The sequence below is a fragment of the Platichthys flesus genome, chromosome 16, assembly GCF_949316205.1.
Source record: "Platichthys flesus chromosome 16, fPlaFle2.1, whole genome shotgun sequence".
Taxonomy (NCBI): Eukaryota; Metazoa; Chordata; class Actinopteri; order Pleuronectiformes; family Pleuronectidae; genus Platichthys; species Platichthys flesus.
Window position 1 is genome coordinate 20,938,634 of NC_084960.1, and position 20,155 is coordinate 20,958,788.

The following is a 20,155-nucleotide window of genomic DNA, read 5'->3' on the forward strand; positions in this document are numbered from 1 at the left end:
TGACTAACTGACTGCTAGATGAACAAGGCATCCATATACGTTTTTGTTGGATTTAGATTTCCCTTAAAGTCAGTCTTTGCTGTATCTTGCTCTAAATGGTAAATTCTTTAACCCATCTTTTTCTCACTGAGCTATCACTAATATTGACATTGTTCACACCTGGCCTAATGTCATGGGAATTAAGTGCATATTTAAAGATTTTTAGAGGAGCTCAAGGTAAACATCTGGAGGTTAAGGTGATCGATTGGATATACCTCACGTGACCTAAGGCTCATTCATGCTCAATGTTAGATACATAATCAAATGTAACCTTCTGTCAGTTCTCTGCTTTCATTTTGTCCATATTTGTGCACATCTTGGAAACAGAAGTAAATGGGCAGTGGAACCAATAGTTCACAAGGAATAATTTTCAACAGTGGCAGTCTTTGATTGTTAAGGATCCGGTATGAAACAATAGATTTCCAGTAGATGTTTTATTTACCTGGAGACAGGGACAAGGACTTTCTGCTGAGGTATGCACATGCAAGTTCAGACCTGTATTTACACACATCTAGAGTTTTGAGACAAGTGATGACATGAGAATCATCATGGACAGTGTTATTCATGATTGCCTTGTACACATGTGAATTGGCTGCCTTTATTTATATAGCATGTTTCTAGTCACTCATAAGACTACGATATTAAGACTAAGTGCTTTGAGTGGTCATCAAGACTAAAAAAAAGTACTGTATAAATACAGACCATTTACCATTTACTCAAAGTACTTTACATATATACATTTTTTATTTAAATAGAAATTGAGAATATAAAGTTAAAATCCCTATAATTAACTTTTCAGTTATTTTGATTATTCCATTGTCTCATATTTTGAAAATCTCAGTAAAGCCGGCATGTGCGTTTGTTTTGGAAGGAGTGAAAAAAAGATACTGAATAATGTGTATTTTTGTTGCTGTATGATAGTTATCATTACCTTCTCTGGTTGGGAAACATTTTAATGATGTATGGGCATGACCAGAGATCTGCATGATTGAAGTCCCCTGCTATAATGATCACACCGTCTGGGTGAGCCGTCAGCTGTTTGTTGATGATGACGTTCAGCTTTTCAAGCGCTACCTGAGCCTTAGCTTGTGGGGGAATGTATGCACCATAATTGTCTTCACTAGCCTGCATGCCGAAGTGTCTTTGTCAAGATACTGAACCCAACATTGACTCCTCTCATAGAGAAACATTGCAAATAGATGCACTGTATAAATGTGTGTGTGAATGGGTGAATGTAAAACTGTACTATAAAGCATTTTGAGTGGTTGTCAGAACTAGAAAAGTGCCATATAAATACAGACCATTTACCAATTGTTTTTTATTGTGGATCCCCTTGGAAAAAATAACAGTATGCACCAACCATGAGGAGCTCTAGGTCTAGACAGCATTATTTTTCAACCATCTCCACGATTGTGCACAAGCTGTTGTTCACATAAAGAGCACTTCCTCCTCTGCTCCTCCTGAAGCTCCTTATTCGGAAGCCATACTTTGATCTCTGCATCACGGATGTTGTTGTTCAGCCAGCTTTCTGTGATGAATGTCACACAATAAGGCGTAATCCTCATTCTTATCACATCCATCTTGTTTGTAAGAGACCTGGAATTTGCGAGGAACAGACTTGGGAGTGCTTACCTAGGTTTAGCCTTTAGCCTAGCAAGTAATGGAAATATACACTTTTTATTTTTCCGGTCTGAATTTTGTAAATTCTGTTGCAGTAAGCCAACCGCCGTTAAATCAAATCAAATCAAAGTCAAATCAATGTGTTTATTGTCACATGCACCAAATAATGCAGCCTCCTCAGAGCAGTGAAATTCTTATCACCTGGCAGGCAACATCTACGCAGTAGACGGGCAATACAAGATATAAAAAATAACATATAACATATAACATATAACATATAACATATAACATATAACATATAACATATATATTAAACCAAAAGAACAAGAAGAAGACTGCAGTAAATTGTTGCATCTGACCTCACAGTTAATCCGACCCGAACACAGAAATTGAATATAGTTTCAGGAAAAAGTCAATTTTGATGTGTTTGTTCAGGCCAAATTAAAAATTGTAAAATTCAGTTTCTTTTTAATTAATTAATCAGAATATTTTTATACATCTTAGCACACAAAATGGTTCAAATGACTTCACATGGTAACTCATTCATCTATACTAAAACCCCACAGTTACTTAACTAAATCTCAAAACACACCTGATGAATAAATTATCATAACTTTGGAGTCAAATCTTTATTTTGTGCATAATGGTTTTATTCCTGCTCTGATCACATTATTCCCTACACTGACGTCAGTAAGTCAGTACACTGTTGCGCCATCTGTTTTTTGATTATGCAAGTATTACAGCAGTGTACAGAATAGACCATGTTATGGTGTTAATGTGTTAACGGGTTAACTTATAACCATTTAGTTTGTAACAATCACTTTGCCATGCATGCAGCAATAGAATGCATATGAAATCACTGATGTTTATCTTATATTTGTATATATTAGGGTCCTTTTCTGACAAAGCTTAGCCACAATAAAGGCTTCACAGGCTTTTTTAGAATGACTGTGTATGGGAAAATCTTTTTGCGTATTACTTTGGATACTATTATGATATCAAAACCAACAGAAATGATGGACTAAACTACAAACATAGTACTCCAGTTTTATTTAAATGAAATAAGCCAAACAGCTGTGTATGCTCCTCATGTTTGCACATATCCCTGGCTTTCTTCTTGTCCTCCTGCATCCCCTGCTTCCCTCTCCCCAATCCCATCCTCCTCGCCTCGCTGTCCACCCACTCACTGTCAACTGTGGGCAACATGACAAGCAAGGAAAGATGGAGAATAAAGGGGGGTGGCAGAGAATGAAGGAATCTGTGATTGTGATTTTATGCATGAAGGAAGCTGTTTCTACAAGATTAGAAATGCAAGATACGAGTAAATACCACTGACTCACAGAGACCACTTGAGGCTAGCAGTGCCTCAGGGCTAAGAATATATATCCCATGATCCCTGGCTGTGTGCAGAGCCTTGTTCTTTTCTTTTTTTTTTCAGTAAATGGACATTTTGCTCCTAATAAAAGGATGAATTTGGACGGTAACATCTCACAGCTGTGGAACCTATTCCTCTCTCTACACAAAGACAAAATGCTTTCAGTATTATTTAAGTTTAGTGAGAACCTTAAGACTGAACCTTGCATCTTTTTATTTCACCAGGAAGGTTGTTTTCGTTGCTGTTTTTCTTTTAGAAGGAATATGCCCATAAACTATTTAACCAATTTATTTAAATACCGCCAAGTGGCCCAAAAAAGGAAACCAAATGTTAAAACATTACTTCCGTTGCCAAAACGTCCATATGTTCATTTAGTAAGTAACATTTTGAATGTAGTAGTTTCACATGTCAGAGCCAAAGTTAATATTCAGCTTGTGTTTTTAGATGTGTTTTTAGGCTGCAGACATATAATTCTAAAAAAACCACAATGCTTGTATAAAGTTCTGGCTTGAATACATGTCATTATTAACTGAATAGCCGTCTCTCTGAATTAATCCAGTATCAGTGCTTTTTCACAGATTTAAACAATGAAAATCACCATAACAGATTGTGAATGGCACAGATAAGTAAGACGCAACTGTGTTGGAAACAGGGCATGATAAAGCAAAGCTGTACGTCTTTCCTGTCACAAAGTGTCTTTAACGCTGTACACTAAAGCCTGGCTTTGTTACAACAGCAACTGACACTGACCCGCTCTGTTTCTCAGTCTTCTGCTTATAGAGGCAGTTTGTTCATTTCCCCCAAATCCCAACTCTTAATCCCTTGTGTCATAGGAAGCAGGCTAGCATTTCATGCACTGTCATTTGCTGTATGCAATGAGTCAGCAGGGGATTATGCAGCCGTGCATTTATCAGGACAGTGGTAGCTCTGAGGTTGCTAAATGCCACAAACAGAAACAAGAGAGTTGTTTGTAAATTAGTGAAGGGGATAGTCCTCAGTGGCTGCATTTACCAGTCAAGATCATCAGCGTTCTACACTATGTGATATTTTCTTCTGGATCTTACTTTTGTTCTGTTTAGTGTTGGCTTCATTTGTTTATTATTTGTTTCTTTCGCTGTGTCACATTTGTCAGTTGAACTGTCCCCTGTAGATAGAATTTATCTCAGTTTGACCGCAGGTTTGAGAAATCAGGTGTGACTCCAGTTTTAAACAGTTTAGGACTGAGAGCAGGGAGCGGCTGAGTCACAAAAAACTCTTCTTCTAGGCATCAGTCAGTCATCAAGTTCTAACATATGCCATGACAACATGTAGCGTGTCTTATATTACATTGAAATTCCTGAAGAGGGGAAATATTTCATCATGGCCGTACTTAGACAGTGGCCCATATACTAGCATCATAGGAAAGATCCCATTAACAGTAATGGAAAAGCCATTAGGGGCAATGTAGGGTTCAGTATCTTGTCCGAGGACACTACTCAATTAATAGAACCACAACCTCCAGATTAGAGCTGTGTGTTTCATCTTTGTCTAGGATGGACGTTTGAGGCCTGGAGATCAGCTCATTGCCATTAACAAAGAGTCCTTGATAGGTGTGACCCATGATGAGGCCAAAGGCATGCTGAACAAAGTCAAACTCAGGTGGGTGCTGCTTGTATTGGTTAGAAATTCCACGGGGGTCTATGAATCTCTGGAGTAACATTGCATACAGTGTGTAGTGTGTACCTACTCATGTCTTCGTATTTGTCTCTTTGGGTGTCCAGCCAAGGCACTGCAGTGGAGATAGCCTTCATCCCAGGTAAAGGACTTTTTCCAAGCAGCACATCTCTCCACAACGGAGTCCAGCGAGCTGCAGGGAACAGCCACAGCTCTGGACGTTTAAAGGTCCACATCAGATCACCTGAGGTCAGCTTCACAATATAACACAGCTCCAGACTTTCTGCTTGGGCTACTGATTTATTAGTGCTGAAATAAGCAGTAAATTAATGAAAAATTGAATGAAAACGAATCTGGATTTGGTTTCCTAACACACCTATAGGCTCCTGTATCAGTTTACTGATGCACAATATGTATACTGTATATCATTTACTGCTTTGGAAAATCCGCAAATTAATAGTAGTTATCATATCTGGATCCCAGGATTAAATATCATCAAAATAACTTTATTTTATTATATTTTTTTTCCTCAATCCTGTATATGTGTGTTTTGTGTGCAGAGCTGCACAGAGGAGGCAGCCCAGGTGTCCTCTCCTTCTCCTGACATCTGCCCACCAGATATTCACATTTCAGGTAGAACACCTCCCTACACACTCTGTGAGATACCGAGACTGGTTTGATTCATATGATTAAATTGAACTTTAAAGGATAAGTCTATAGCGATATTTAGTTTCCCTTAACAGAGAGTGAATTTATTCTACTAACAAATTCTGTGTGTTGTCAGGATTAAAAACTGGTGTTATACACATGGACATGAGAGCTGACGCCAGTGTGGATGTGCTGTAAACAAAGCATGTGATCTCTGTAGTGGAATTAATAAGTTACAAAGTATCCTGTCTACTGTTAACAACACAGATTAATGTACATAAAAGATTAATAGGATGCTTGTCACTAACAGATTTGCACTAATATGTATTTGTTGTTGTTTTTAAGGAGGTATGTTTTAAATGTACTTGTCCAGATATGTAAAAGCTATATGTGTGTATATATATATATATACATATATATATAGTTCGAGCTATATATATATATATATATACAGTATATAGAGAGATATGCTTTATGTGCTTAGACGGTTCATACTTTGGTCAACAAGAAAACACTGGTAATAATGCCATGTTTATCCTGATTACTTATATAATGTGGTTTGACAAAGCGGCTCGAACTGTTAAAGTACAATTAAACTGCTGCCGAATCAGAGTTGAGATTTTCAGCTATTTGCCCTAGAAGTCCCTCAAATCAGACACATTTTAGAAAAAGCCAACTCATCTGAGAATGAAAAATGGGGAACATTTTCCCCTTTACAGAGACTGAGGATTTGGTGCAGAGGAAATTGAATTTCAAGTGGGATTTAAAAGAAACCAAAGCACAGTAGGGGACCTCCGAGTGAACAGTAATGTGAGGGCTACTGTAAAAGTCCCTTTCTAGCCAGTTGTTTTTAGTAGTAGACAATGTGGTGATTCCATCGTTCATTTGCAGAATTGAGGATGATAACCAGTAAACATTTCTGACCTCAAGCCTACAGCTCATAGATTGAGATTAACCCGACTTTCATGGGATTTCTCTACGTGATCCACAATGATTCATTGGTTTGAAAACATTATGTAGATGGTACTACTGTCATTGATGGTTGAAAAGGAAATTATATTTTTAATGTTGAGGTTTTTGTGATGTGATACCTATATTACACTTTTCTAGTCTCAAAGCATGCCCTGCAGTTTGCCAATCCCCCATTTACACAGACATTCATACAGAACATCTATGTGCAGCACTTTCTCTATCATACACACATACAACCAGCAAGGAGCCATATGGAGTTCAGTATCTGGCCTAGGGACACTCTTTCATGCAGGACGGAGGAGCTGGGTATTGAACCACCGACCTGGACTGTTCCTACTCTTGTGCAAGGGTTCTTTCATTCTTTCATTCCCCGCCCCTCCTCAAAATGTCATGTTAATCAGTTAAGTAGTTTTTGCATAATCCTACTAACAAAACAAATACAGACAAAAACATAACGCCCTTGCCGGAGGTAATTATGAAACTGTAAACAGCTCAAATATGGACACTTTAATCAAAGAGGTGTTTAATCCAAACATTGGACATGAAAACAAACTATTTTTACTTATTTTCCTTAAGACTGAAAAGAGCGTAAAACAGAATGTAAAAGGGCTTATTAATTAAACAGGAAGATTTAAAACAGACCAGCAACCCTAATGTCAAAGGACGCTTGTACAATCCAGCTCAAAGCCACTCAGGAGCCTGTCCCAATCCTATTGGCCTGGATTAGCCCAGCTCAGTTCATTACCTATAGGTGCTGTGACCACTTAGCTCACCTCCAGGCTCCCACTGATAAAGCTACGTGGAAGCTTGGATAGTTTGTGGTGAAGTCAGGAGTCACAGAATGGACAGATATCGTAGTCATTTCTGTATGTTTAAAGAATTGTCTTTAAGGCAATGTCAAAGCAATAGTGCAGTCTCACAGAGTCACTGTCACTTTAAAGTCACTGTGCTCTAAATCACAAAATACATTATGTCAAGACACATTACATTGTGAGATCAAGACCTTAATATAATAAAGAGAAGTCGAGAATGAGCACTGGAGAGGAGAGCTTCTTTTAACAGGAGGAAACCACCAACACAACCAGAGTCACAAGCACAATTTCCTACACCTGCTAATGCCACTGAAGACTCTGGGTCCCACACATACGCACGCTCTTCTCTTTGAGTTAGCTGACCTCACTGACAGCATGACCTTTTCTCCTGTCGGCCTGGGCCTAAAGCCCAGCAGGGGCACAGGCCATGGAAGGTGTTCAATCCTGTTAGGGAGATAAACTGACTTGTGACGATATGTGTAAGACCCTGTTTGCGTGCAACAGTGATTACCAGGGTCCAGATCAGTTTCAAAAGTTAGGCCTATACTTGAAGTGTGTGTGCGTGTGTGTGTGTGTGTGTGTGTGGGTGTGGGTGTGTGTGGGTGTGTGGGTGTATTTGTTTATTTATTTATTTGACGAGCACAACTATTTTGTGAATACTGATACTGTTGAAGTCGGATTTCACAGGTTTCACAGAATTTTGTTTAAGCACAGGCTCTGAGTGAAGTGAATGAAAAGAAAAACCATATTTGCTGCATATTTGTTTGACACATTTGGTTTTGGATCTGGAAATAGGCTCAGATTTTATATTTCATCCTAGAACAACAAAAGTGTATGATGTGGAGTGGTATCAGGGTTTAAAGCACAACTCAACAGCAGGTCTGGTGGTAGTGGATGGGGGTGGGGGGCAGTGTAAATCCTTTTGTGAGGGCAAGGAGGAGGTGGAGGTTAGTGACTTCAATAAGCTCATACCCCTAGCAACAGGGGGCTGTGCAGACGCTCACACTCAGAGGTCAGCGAGCTGTAGCGAGCAGACATACAAATCTGGGACAGACAAACTCATCAAATTAATATTAGGATCTGTCTGTCTGCCCTCCCCTCTCGCATTTTTTTCCCTCACTCTCATCTATGTAATCATCCACCTTTCCCCCACTCCTCTCATTTTAATCATCTGCTTTTCACCCCCACCCCATCCCTCACCCGAATACACCTCCCCTAGCGCCACAGCTACCCTCTTACACCAAATCCACAGAGAATATCTGTCCATCCACTCTGATATTACAGATTATCCAGTGAAATTTCTCCTTCTGTTGTTTACTTGGTGCACTGTGGCCTCACATACACTACCCTCACTCTGTTGATAGACCAATAGCTCCTGCTGTGTTCTCATCGTCCTACTGAGTTTTCTAAGTATTTTTTCCACATGGGGAAGTTGTTCATACCGGTGTTGGCTTGGCTCAGGAGATACAGGTGGGTCTTATCTCCGGAGCGGGACTAACCACAAAGTTGTTGGTTCAATCCCCTGCTCTTCCAATCTGCCTTCTGAAGTGTCCTTGGGGCACATACTGAACCATAAATTGCAGTATATAAATCATGTGATAGAAAAAGCCCTGTGTATAGAAGTGTTGTATGGCTTGTACTGTAAAGCACTTTGAGTGGATGGAAGCTCTTCATACATTTAGTACATTTAACCCCTGTTTTTGGCCATTCCCCATCTAGTCGTTGAGAATGATCTTTTTCACTCTTTTTGTCTTCATCTCCTTCCTCTTTTATCCACTTTCCCTTTTTGCTTTTCTCTAGGTTCAACAAGCCAGAGGTCACCAACAGCTGTCAAACCTAAGATCACACTGGACCCCCACATACGCCTCAAATTAGACAAGTTAGACTTGGTGAGTGCTGCGCTCTGGTCAGACAAGTTGTTTTACAGCAGCGCTGCTAAACTTATTTCTCTTGGCTAGGGATCCTAAACATGTTCTCCCATTTGCATTGGTCAGTGCTACACAGCTGGGTTGGTCAGTCCTGATGTGGGTGTTTTTGAATATTCCACCTGTTATGTTTGACTGGTGCATCACTTGCTGTGTGATGACTCCAGTGTTGCTGAAGAGGTGGCCTGCTCTACTGTCGACCACGGACATCTAGGTTGAACATGTTGTTCATCCACAATCAAACTACAGAGTGTTTATCTGAGTTACCATAGCCTTTCAGTCAGCTTCCCCTCTCTCATCAACATAGACCTGCTGATCACTGGATGGTTTCTCTGAGTAAAACTAGAATGTTGTGTGTGAAAAACTCAGATCATCAATTTCATAAAGACTCAAAAATCTTGTCATAGTCAAAGTCACTGGGATCCCATGTTCTCATCATTGGGATGTTTGATGGCAACATTAACGGAGGCTTCTGACCTGATTGTTTTGTCTTGTGGTGTCAGAATTATCGGGATAACGAGTTACTGACTGGGAAAATTCATAGGGATCTCAAGTGAGAACAACTCGTAAAACAACTCAAAAATGTTGTCAGTGTCTGACATCATCACTTATAGACTCACTTCATTTCACAATCTGCTCTACAGATTAGTTTCTAATGTCAACTTGTTAAATGTTTTACTTTTTTTTTAAGCCAGTACAGATATGAACAAATGCACGTTCTAAATTATTTAGACGCCTGTCACACCTGATCCCTTTTCTCTGCTCCTCATTATTACACATATATTGGAAAAATATATCATGGTGTTGTTTAAATGCTCTAAACACATAAATACAACATATTCCATATTTTTTTTATTTTCCATATTCTGACATCACATGAACACACCAAAGTCTGAACCAGGACTTCACAACTCAGGACATGGGCGCTTCTGAGGAGCACTTGTATCTGCCGGATTGTATATACTGCACTGCTGCCACATGATTGGCTGATTGGATAATAAGGAATGGGCTGGTGTTCCTGTACTCACTTTGCTTGTCTGGTCTCATAGTGCGACACAGATCATACATTTAACCTAAGCTACAGTGAGCTGTCATATAGAATCCTGAAGTGTTTTTTTATTTCTAACCTTAACCCTTCTATTTAAGAGATTATACCATCATTGTATTTGATTCTATTTTAATTTCATGCTCTACAATGTTCTATCTATTTTATTCGCATTATTTTTCCCTTTTAACTCATCTTTTATTTTTCATTTCTTAATCATTCTTATATCTCTTTTATACTACTTATCTTTTATTGCATTACACATTATTTGAACGGGGCTTCTTTTTTTCTTTTAATTGTGCCTTTGTATTGTTCCTGTACAGTGTACAGGACCTTCACTCTACCTCTGTGCTCATAAGTGAAATAGCTTTGCCTACGTCTATAAAACGTTTATAACCAAGTGTATAAAAAGGTTTAAAGATAAACTGATGATGCACATATTTATAACCATTATTCAGCCTTGATTTGATTTTGTCCGGATCCTGCCCGGCTGTAGGTTGACCCTAATCTACCAACTCATTATTGGGATTAGTGAGAAAGAGAGAGAGTTTAAATGTTGAATACAGGCACAATTCTCTTTTGATCTGTTGGCTCCAAAATAGACAGGGAGAGAAGGATTATGGGTATTTTTAGCATTGAGAGATACTGTATTAGGTGAGGAAAAGTCACAAAGAGTAAAAGCTGATGAAACTTAATACAAAACAGATATGTCAGGCTCACACCAGACAGCTGAAGCTATTCATTCTACAAACTCTTGTCAATCGTTCACTACTTCCAATAAACTCTTTGAATAATTGTTGAATATTGACTTGCTGCATGATCTTAGTACATTGACACTACATCCTGTTGTTCTTCTCAAGTTATGGTCTAAAAAATATCTGCCTCTGTGATTTGATCCCCTTCACCGTTCTGTCTTTCTCAGGCTTTGTCCTTCCTCGGGCTGGATGTCAACGAAGAGAAGAGGAAGAAGTTGACACAGAATCTGACCACAGACCCACAGGGCACTGTGGCCTATGGAGGTAAGGAGCACAGACACAGACACACACACACACACACACACATCCAGTTGCGTCAACAGCAAGGTGAAAGATCTTTGTTGAAGTCTTGTCAAGTCACAGGCTGCATGTCACTTACCGGTTGTGTCACTTGTGTACGGTGTCACGTTGTGTAACCATGAGGCAGCTCTGTCTCTCTTTGTACCCGGGCTGCTGGTCAAATTGCAGCATTTCATTGACTATATGCTCAAAGCACCTGTCTTTGCCTGAATATGTCATTTACAACATGAATAAATGTTTATGCACAAAAAGCTGCCAAACAATGTGAACACTGTGCTTAAAAAAATATGTAGATGCTAAGGCGTGCCAGTGGATACCTATTACACCACTGTGTTTAGGCAATTCTTAAGTTGTTCGGCCATGTTTTTCTCATTTGTGTTTGTCTGTAACACTCAGACTTTGTGGAGGCTACAAGGAGCGCCTTCCAAGAGAACCTGGAGGAGCTGGGTTTAGGGGCGGGCCCCTTCATGTTCTCCTATCATGAGGCAGCCAGTCTGATGGACACATCGGCCTTTCATTCACCTGTAAGCAGCTCTCACAGCCCCTCATAGGCCTGCAACATCCCAAAGCCTGTGACCCTGGCTTAAAACCACAAAATATACATAACTGTGTGCGTATGTGTGTGTGTGTGTGTGTGTGTGTGTGCGTGTGTCTGTGTGTGTGTGTGTGTGTGTGTGTCTGTGTGTGTCTGTGTGTGTTTGCAGACGTATGAATCTGAATGCAGCTACAGCAGTGAGGAGATCGAGCAGTTTCAGACGGAGGTGAAGCAGCTGCAGACCCAGATGAAGCAGCTGAAGGTGAACAAACACACACACACACACACACACACAGTTATGGTTGCTAGATAAGGCTTATGTGAATGTCACAATACAATTACTTTTTATAGAATCGTTAGCTGTCACTTACTGAACTATTTGTTAAAGATCCTCTTTGCAAATTGAGCCCTGTAAGTGACAGGAAGTCCTTCAGGAGTTGTCAGACCATGGGTACTGAACATGAATACAGCTGGTGCTGAACACATTTTATGTGCTGTGACAGACAACATCTGTCGATGAGTTCACTGTTACTGTCACACGTCAATATTGACTGTCTTCTGTCTTATTTGTTGACAGAACATGAGCAATGAACTCTCTCTGCCCACACTGTGTTTGGGATAAATAAATGTTTCTTAATCTTAATCTTTGTTTGGCCTCAGTAAACAGATAAACTTTTATGGGGCCTGAAGCAGAATGTGATTTGAATATTGTGCCACCAATAATGTGTGCCTATCATCAGTGCTTGCCATTAAAACACCTACTGTAAATCTAAGACACCAGGTGGGAATTTTTAAGGCACCTCACTATTCCATTTGATTCTGATTCAAAGGGCTAGGATTTGATGATGAAACATTTATGCATCTCTTCACTGTATCAGGGTGCCCCCCCTTGGCTGCTTGGAGGCTCATTACTCCGCTTTGCTCCTCTGCCTTTTTCTAATTACTCACACAATGGCATCAGATCAAGAACCGGGATCATTCCGTTCACTTTAACCCTAATGTCCTGGCTGTGCGCGTCACAGTATTAAAACACTAAATACTAAATAAGTGGCTCATAAACTCTAACAAAACGACAAACACAAAGTAAATGTTGTGACTGTTCAGCTCCTAATAACTACTGATTAGTGTTGTTGTTTTTACGGCTAAAGTGAGCACAGGTCAGCAAGGATGCGGAGGGAGGTCTCTGACACGGTAAAAGACAACCGGACCTTTAATGTGCGTCTCTTTCCTGATCCTGAAGCAGCACTGATTATAATTTGGAGCGGCGGGACATTACTAAAAGAAAGAACAAAACTTGAATCAATTATGTTCAGTCTCTGCAGAGTCGTCCACATCTGATCGTGATGCATCTAAGAATTTGCGAAATTTCTAAACCTCAATCAGACACCCATCTGTTTGATTATTTGCCTCTGCCAGGGAGGTTGTGTTTTCACCCATGTGTGTCTGTTGGTGTGTAGGTTTTTTAGTTTCTAAGCAAGATGACACAAAATCTACTGGAAGGATACCAGTGAACTGGGTGGAAGGATTTGGTATTGGTCAGGGATCTGGAACTGGGGATGGATCGAATAATTTATGTATGCTGTGTTGCTCTGACAAAGGCTGTGGGAGTATTATAATAACATAATTAGTTCAATCAATCAATCAATCATATGTATAGCCCATATTCACAAATCAAAATTTGTCTCATAGGGCTTTAACATGGTGTGACATATATATTTGTGTGATTACAGCTAACAGAATCTGATATGTCAAAAAAAACATAAAATTTAAATGTTCTAAACAGGAGTTCAGTTGCAAATGTCTGGTGCCGACTCTGCTCCTCTGTTGTATGTTGTATTTCTGAAGACACAGTTGTTTTTGAAGTCTTTATGTTTACAACTGCTGTGCTGGTAGTTCATCTGCTGCCTCTCTTGGCAGGTGATGCTGAAGGACATGGAAGACAGCAAGAAGACCATGGAGGAGGAGCTGCAGAAGACGTCAGAGGTGAAAGACGAGCCAGGAGAGTGTGTTCAATTAATTGCCAGCCAGGTTTATAATAATTATTAACAAAGGAAACTTCTGTTGTCTTTTGCAGCAAGCATGTTTGACTGTGGAGGAAAACACGCGTCTGAAGAGTCGGCTGCAGGCAGCGGAGGCTGAGGGGGGGCAGCAGCAGGGCAGCAGCGCCGAGCAGGACTACGAGGAGGTCATCCAGCTGCTGGAGGCTGAGATCCGAGACCTGAAGAACCAGTTGGCCAGCAAAAGACAAGCACAAGGAGGGGAGGCCCCCAAGGTGAATTCCACACAGGTACTGAACTGTTTTTACTTTTATACTCCATTACATCTCAGAGTTACAACTTACTGTATATTCAGATTTTACATACAAAACATTAATAAATAAAAATATACTCCTCTTTATATTAAGTATTTTATATGAACTAAATAATATAAAATATATTATGATATACAAAAATATAACAATGGATACTATTACTTTTTTATGTTAGTATATATATATATATATATAATGTAATATATTATTTATATATATTACTGCTTTAAGTAGCAGATGGAGTACTTCTCTCAGTGCTGGACACTAGTTTTACATTTAGACACAATACCCATCGGTTAATCAAAGTCATCTGGTTGATTACAGTCCTCTGGTTGTTGGTTACAGTCCTCTGGTTGGTTACAGTCCTCTGGTTGCTCACAGTTCTCTGGTTGTTGGTTACAGTCCTCTGGTTGTTGGTCACAGTCCTGTAGTTGCTGGTTACAGTCCTCTGGTTGGTTACAGTCCTCTGGTTGTTGGTTACAGTCCTCTGGTTGTTGGTCACAGTCCTGTAGTTGCTCGTTACAGTCCTCTGGTTGGTTACAGTCCTCTGGTTGTTGGTCACAGTCCTCTGGTTGTTGGCTACAGTCCTCTGGTTGGTTACAGTCCTCTGGTTGCTCACAGTTCTCTGGTTGTTGGTTACAGTCCTCTGGTTGTTGGTCACAGTCCTGTAGTTGCTAGTTACAGTCCTCCAGTTGCTCACAGTACTCTGGTTGTTGGTCACAGTCCTCTGGTTGTTGGTTACAGTCCTCTGGTTGGTTACAGTCCTCTGGTTGCTCACAGTTCTCTGGTTGTTGGTTACAGTCCTCTGGTTGATTACAGTCTTTCAGTTGGTCAATGTCATCTAGTTGTTGGTTACAGTCGTCTCGTAGATTTGTGTATTGTAGCTTTTGATTGGCAATGATCACCTGCAGACAAGAGCTAAACCATGTAAAAATAATTCCAGTTGCTAGTGCAGGATCAAGCCCAGAGCAAACAACTGGCCATGTGATTTCATTTGAAGTTAAAAATAAATAAGTGAAACTTGCTTTTCTTACTCTCTGTGCTCAATCCATCCTCTAGGCCCTGCTGTCAGCTGCCTGCACTTGTAGACTTGTCTCTGTGAAACATATCAAGCTACATTTCCATCAGCTCCACTGACTGAGCCTCTGATCTCTGCTTCTGCTTTTACTATCAGCCTGCTCTGTTGAACACAAGACTTTGATTTCCTCTGCCTCACTACCTGTGGACCTCCCTTCAGATGGTTAATCCTCAGGCCGCACACTGGCACGATGCCTCATAGAGATCAACTCTTAGACAAAGCAGAGTCCAACTCAGGCTCACAGTGTTTAGATGAGTTGTAACATCTGATAAGTCTGATCAACCTCTTCCCTCTTCCCTCTCCTCTTCACTCTGCTTTCATTTATTAGTTTCTTACGTATTCCCTATCTTTTCCTATTACTCTCCTCTTTCATTCAGTTTCCATTCCCCTGGATTTTATGCACATTTTAATAGACACAAAATGGATTGACAAAAGATTGTTGCAAAAATCCATTTATGTTTGCCACAGGTGGAAAAGTTGGAATTGATAAACATAATGTGACGAAGTCCAATAGAAACAGACTCAGTGAATAAATAATGACATTCATGAAGTATGGAACTTAAATGCCTCTTTAACATAAGGAGAATGAAACTGTCCTCACATGAATTAGACAAACAGAAACGACTGCAGCTCTTTTAATTATCTCCTTGTGACCTCTTCTGCAAATATTTTATGGTTATTGTATGCAAGAAAAGATTTAGGATATTGTTTTCACAGAACTTAAGCTGGCTCAAATATTAAGCAATGTAAGTGAATTGCTGCTGTCTTTGGAAAACCATGCTCTTTTTTCTAGTTTGAGAAAATAAGTTTCGTTATAATATATATAAATATAATACAAAGTGCTTATACAGACAAAGCAGACACAGGATATTGTGTTCCAAATTCACAAGTAAACTCAATAAGAAGATGTAAAAGCAGTAACTATAACATAAAAAGAATAAATGTAGCATAGAAAGAAAAATAGTTGAGATCACATAAAGGCAAGTCATAAAAAATTAGTTTTAAAGGTGTAGTGTGTAAGGTTTAGGTGAAAGGGATCTATTGGCAGAAATTTAATATAATATAAATCTAGTGATGTTTTGACTAGTGTGTACAAGTGCACACTAATTCTGTGTGTGTGTCTGTGCGTGTCTGTGTGCCAGGAGGAGATGCTGGAGCTGAACAGGAGAATTATGACCATTGACTGCCGGCTGCAGAAGTCTGAGCTGAGCAGGAGACACCTGGAGATCTCCAACAAGAAACTACTGGGCTTTGCTCAGGTACCACTCAGCCCCTGTTACTTTGTGTCCATGTGCTCTTGTTAGATGTCATGTCCACAGCTCACAGAGGTATATATGTTCAATGACCCAAATGAGTGTCAACAACAAGTACTGTGTTTGTATCTGTGACAGATATAACAAATCCCTCTGTAATCGGGCACTCCAGTGTTGTGTCACAACCATTAAAAACCCACATCAATGAGCCATACTGTCCTTGATGACATGGTGACTGTTTTCTCTATGAACACAAACTGCCACATTTATTTTGACTTAGTCCCACTCCTTCTGCAGGGAATACTTAAGCGCACCAAATGTAGATGCATCCACTGCAGAATTTAGTCCTAAACAAGTGTACGATTTCCCCCTGTTGTTTGTTAAAAGCCACAGAGTAAAGCTCTTTGATGAAGATAAAACTATATATTTGCAGACTGTATTTGAAGCTTCACATCTTCAATTCTGTTCAATTCCAGTTTATTTGTACAGCACCAAATCAGTACACTTCTGGCCTTTTTGAAGAAAGAAAAGTCAAATACAGACTAACACTTATACTTTGATACCTATGTGCTATTATTAATTCATGAATAGATGATAAAGGTCTGACGTCTCAGAAAGGATTTCTGTAACATTTTAGAGGGAGTGGGAGAGTTTTAGTTTGACATGTAAGATTTACAGTTTGCTGGACTAAAGATGTGATAGGAGATAAATGGTCAGTATCTACCAAGTGCTTTACTAGCCTCGATGACCACTTAAAGCACTTTTTTTGTACAGATAAGTGTTACATTTGTTAGGATCCCTCGTTACTGCCACTTGAGTTTGATCAAACCTATGAAATACTGAACAGGCACTTGTAAGTTCTTGTAACGATTGAGTGGACAGCACTCTGCTGAGCCAATAGAATCTTCTATGATATTTTTTTAACTTGTGTTGGTCCCCCTGAGTATTACAGAGCCAGTCTGCCCCCCAGTGGCAGAAGGACACACTGCAGCTCTGCTCACAGTTTGATAAACACATGTACTTCTTCGCTGGCCTCTCTTGTAAAAATCCATTTTTTCAGATAATTCGGTTGAGGTTGTAACATCCTCTCTCTAACCTCTGTAACGTGATGGCTCGAAACAAACAATTCTCCCCCTCCTCCAAATTAAATAACATTGATTCCACCCACACACATATAGTTGGGTTGTAAACTTGAGCATTTCTTGTCCGGCCTAGTGTTTTTATGTCTCTAATCTGGACACAGGCACAGCAGTTCCACTCTCATGCAATATCTCAGAAAGGCTGAGCAAATTTGGATAAAAGGTTCACTCAGACTTACGAATGAGCTGATTAGATTAAAGGTGACTGTGATCACACAACATGTGTTTTGGGCCATAACTCAAGAATTCATGTGATTATTATGAGAATATAAACGTAATACCTTCAATTGAAGTACTTTAAATTCCCACTACATATATTAATATTAATAATTATATTTCAACATCTTATCGATGAAATAACTTTATCACAGCACTCAGCATGTTTACATGATCTCTTTCTTTAGAACGTCCACAAAGTGCTGACAACACCGAGCCTGTTTGGAGGAGAAGGCGGGTAAGAAACCCTCATCATCACTCTATTAGTCCCCTCGCATTTATATTTTGAGGTAAAACCATGTTAATGAACATTGATTGTAAATGTGTGTGTTTATATCAGGAGCAACAGGCCGTCTCCAGCCACTGACAGCCCCGACACACCTTCACCACTTCCTGATCCCGCCTTCCAGCTGGCTGTGGAGGCCAAAGAGCTGGTGGAAGGAGTCACTGCTGATGGCGAAGGTACAGAGAGCAGACTGGAATACACAAGATCAGGACCTTAGTTCTCAACTGTGCACCACACTAGAGCTGATAAGTTGGATGGTGGATTCCTTCATTTTCCATTCGAAAACATTTCATTGGTTTCATTAAAATGTTTTCTGAGAAAAGAAAGTGAATATATTTGGGTTTGGAAATGTAAGTCAGACAAACAAGCTTTCAACTTAGGACATGGTAAGTTTATAAACTGGTCTATCACTCACACATCCTGTTCAAACACTCAAAATAAATTATTAATAAGGGGATAAAAGCAAGATAAATGAAACAAAGATTAAACAAAAAAATCAGAACGGCACAAAAAAGGTCAAGAACAAATGGATCTTTATTCAAATATTTTAACAAGTCTAACAAAAAGAAAATAATATTTGTAGATAGGTAAATGTGCATAAATAGTGTTTATATACGTCCACACACGGAGAGGCATATACATGTGGGTCCAGACATTTAGAGTCAAGGTGCAGAAACATCTCAAAGGTGATCTTGAGAAATGGAAGGAACCTGAGAAGGACTCCTCTAAGCAAAGTGATTGATTGATTGATTAGGGGGATTTGTTTTGTTATTTTAGCATAATGCTGCAACATGAATGTGAAAAAGTGAAGGGGTCCGAATTGATGGCTTCTCAAAGTATTTTTCTTTCCATCTGTGATGAACCTGCAGCATCGGACCGCGTGTCAGAGGCGGCGCCGGTGCCAGACATCAGCCCGCATCATGTGTGAGGGACCAAGAGCCACGGAGGACAGTTTTTTTTTTGGGGGGGGGGGCAGCCCACAGCTGAACAGACCACACCACATCAACAGCCAGACACGAGTACAACTTCATCACTCAAATCAATTCCAATCCTCAGTTCACGCTGACAGGTTGAACACAGCACAGCCAATGTTTTAATGCCAAAGCTTGCTCGCACACTTCAAATTAGTGTCTTCCTTTGACATTTTTGACAGTCTTTCCGGAGGGCTCAGCAGCAGAGTGTGTTGAACTCAGCCGTGACCCGAGGACTCTCTTCCTTCCACTAATCACACGTAAAAAAGTTTCTATGCGAAGTGCTCTGCCAAATAAAAACATCTGCTGGAATTCTCTTTTGTGTTAGTCAAACAGCAGGTGATGTTGGAGGGGCTGCATCATCAAGCCCAACACACACACACAGATACACACACAGCTGTAGACCTTGTTAATACTCCTCCGTGACCTCTTTTATAACCACACTCATAGATTGACTCCATGAACTGCATGTGGAGGATGACGCGTTCGCTTGGACAGGACAATCCTGAGCTGGCCTCCCTCACCGTCACTTGTTTGCTCTGCCAGAGGAAATCTTTAAATAACATACAGTGTACCTTTTTCCATCTTGCTAACTTACAGAAAAGAACCAGGGCCATGTGCCAAGTGTTTTTAATGAAAAAGTAAAAAATTCTTCATTCTGACTTTAAACTCGGAAAACAAAAATAATTCATTTTCAAAAGATTTTTTTTACATGGCCCGAATCCTTTTCTGTAATAACTCTCCTTGTGTCCTTACTCATGGATAATGAGGTTTCTAAGGAGACTGGACTTGAGCGGTGTGTCGTCTGCAGGTTCATATCACTGCATGTTCATCCAGGAGTGGCCGTACGTCACCGTAGCTCCAGATGTGTAAACTTGTGTTAAGTAGTCACACAGTCAGTCATACTACATGTGTAGTATTGAGTTTATTTATACAGACGGCTGCAAATGCTTTTGAAAGTTCTGGCATGTCTTGTAGTGGAATCAGTTTGCATCTCTGGTGTGGCCTCATATTCTTTCTGTTACTATTTTATATTAAAGCAATAACTGACAACTGCACCTGATGTCCTGTTTACTTCCACATTTCATTTCGACTACTGACAGGTCATGATTAAAGTGTGTGTGTCTGCGTCTGATCCATGACGTTGCAAACTACACAACTGCGCTCTAGATATATACAAAGATAATCTCAATATTCAAATGAAAAAGGTCAAACATTACTA

At 39.9% G+C, this 20,155-nt stretch overlaps 1 protein-coding gene across 2 annotated transcripts in view; it reads left to right on the top strand.

Annotated features, from left to right (window-relative positions):
* The window catches only part of si:dkeyp-72e1.9 (syntaxin-binding protein 4), a 42,783-nt gene extending 22,792 nt beyond the window's left edge, over positions 1 to 19,991 (top strand). The window contains exons 9-21 of one of the 2 annotated variants that reach the window (XM_062407880.1): positions 4,566 to 4,672; positions 4,795 to 4,936; positions 5,248 to 5,320; positions 8,920 to 9,008; positions 11,012 to 11,108; positions 11,541 to 11,668; positions 11,849 to 11,941; positions 13,597 to 13,662; positions 13,754 to 13,966; positions 16,211 to 16,327; positions 17,865 to 17,914; positions 18,017 to 18,138; positions 18,832 to 19,991. In XM_062407880.1, coding sequence (XP_062263864.1) covers positions 4,566 to 4,672; positions 4,795 to 4,936; positions 5,248 to 5,320; positions 8,920 to 9,008; positions 11,012 to 11,108; positions 11,541 to 11,668; positions 11,849 to 11,941; positions 13,597 to 13,662; positions 13,754 to 13,966; positions 16,211 to 16,327; positions 17,865 to 17,914; positions 18,017 to 18,138; positions 18,832 to 18,890 — 1,356 coding nt within the window. In that variant the 3' untranslated portion in view covers positions 18,891 to 19,991. The remainder of the gene's footprint in view (positions 1 to 4,565; positions 4,673 to 4,794; positions 4,937 to 5,247; positions 5,321 to 8,919; positions 9,009 to 11,011; positions 11,109 to 11,540; positions 11,669 to 11,848; positions 11,942 to 13,596; positions 13,663 to 13,753; positions 13,967 to 16,210; positions 16,328 to 17,864; positions 17,915 to 18,016; positions 18,139 to 18,831) is intronic. The other variant, XM_062407881.1, reaches the window with a different exon arrangement.
* Positions 19,992 to 20,155: the final 164 nt, after the last annotated feature.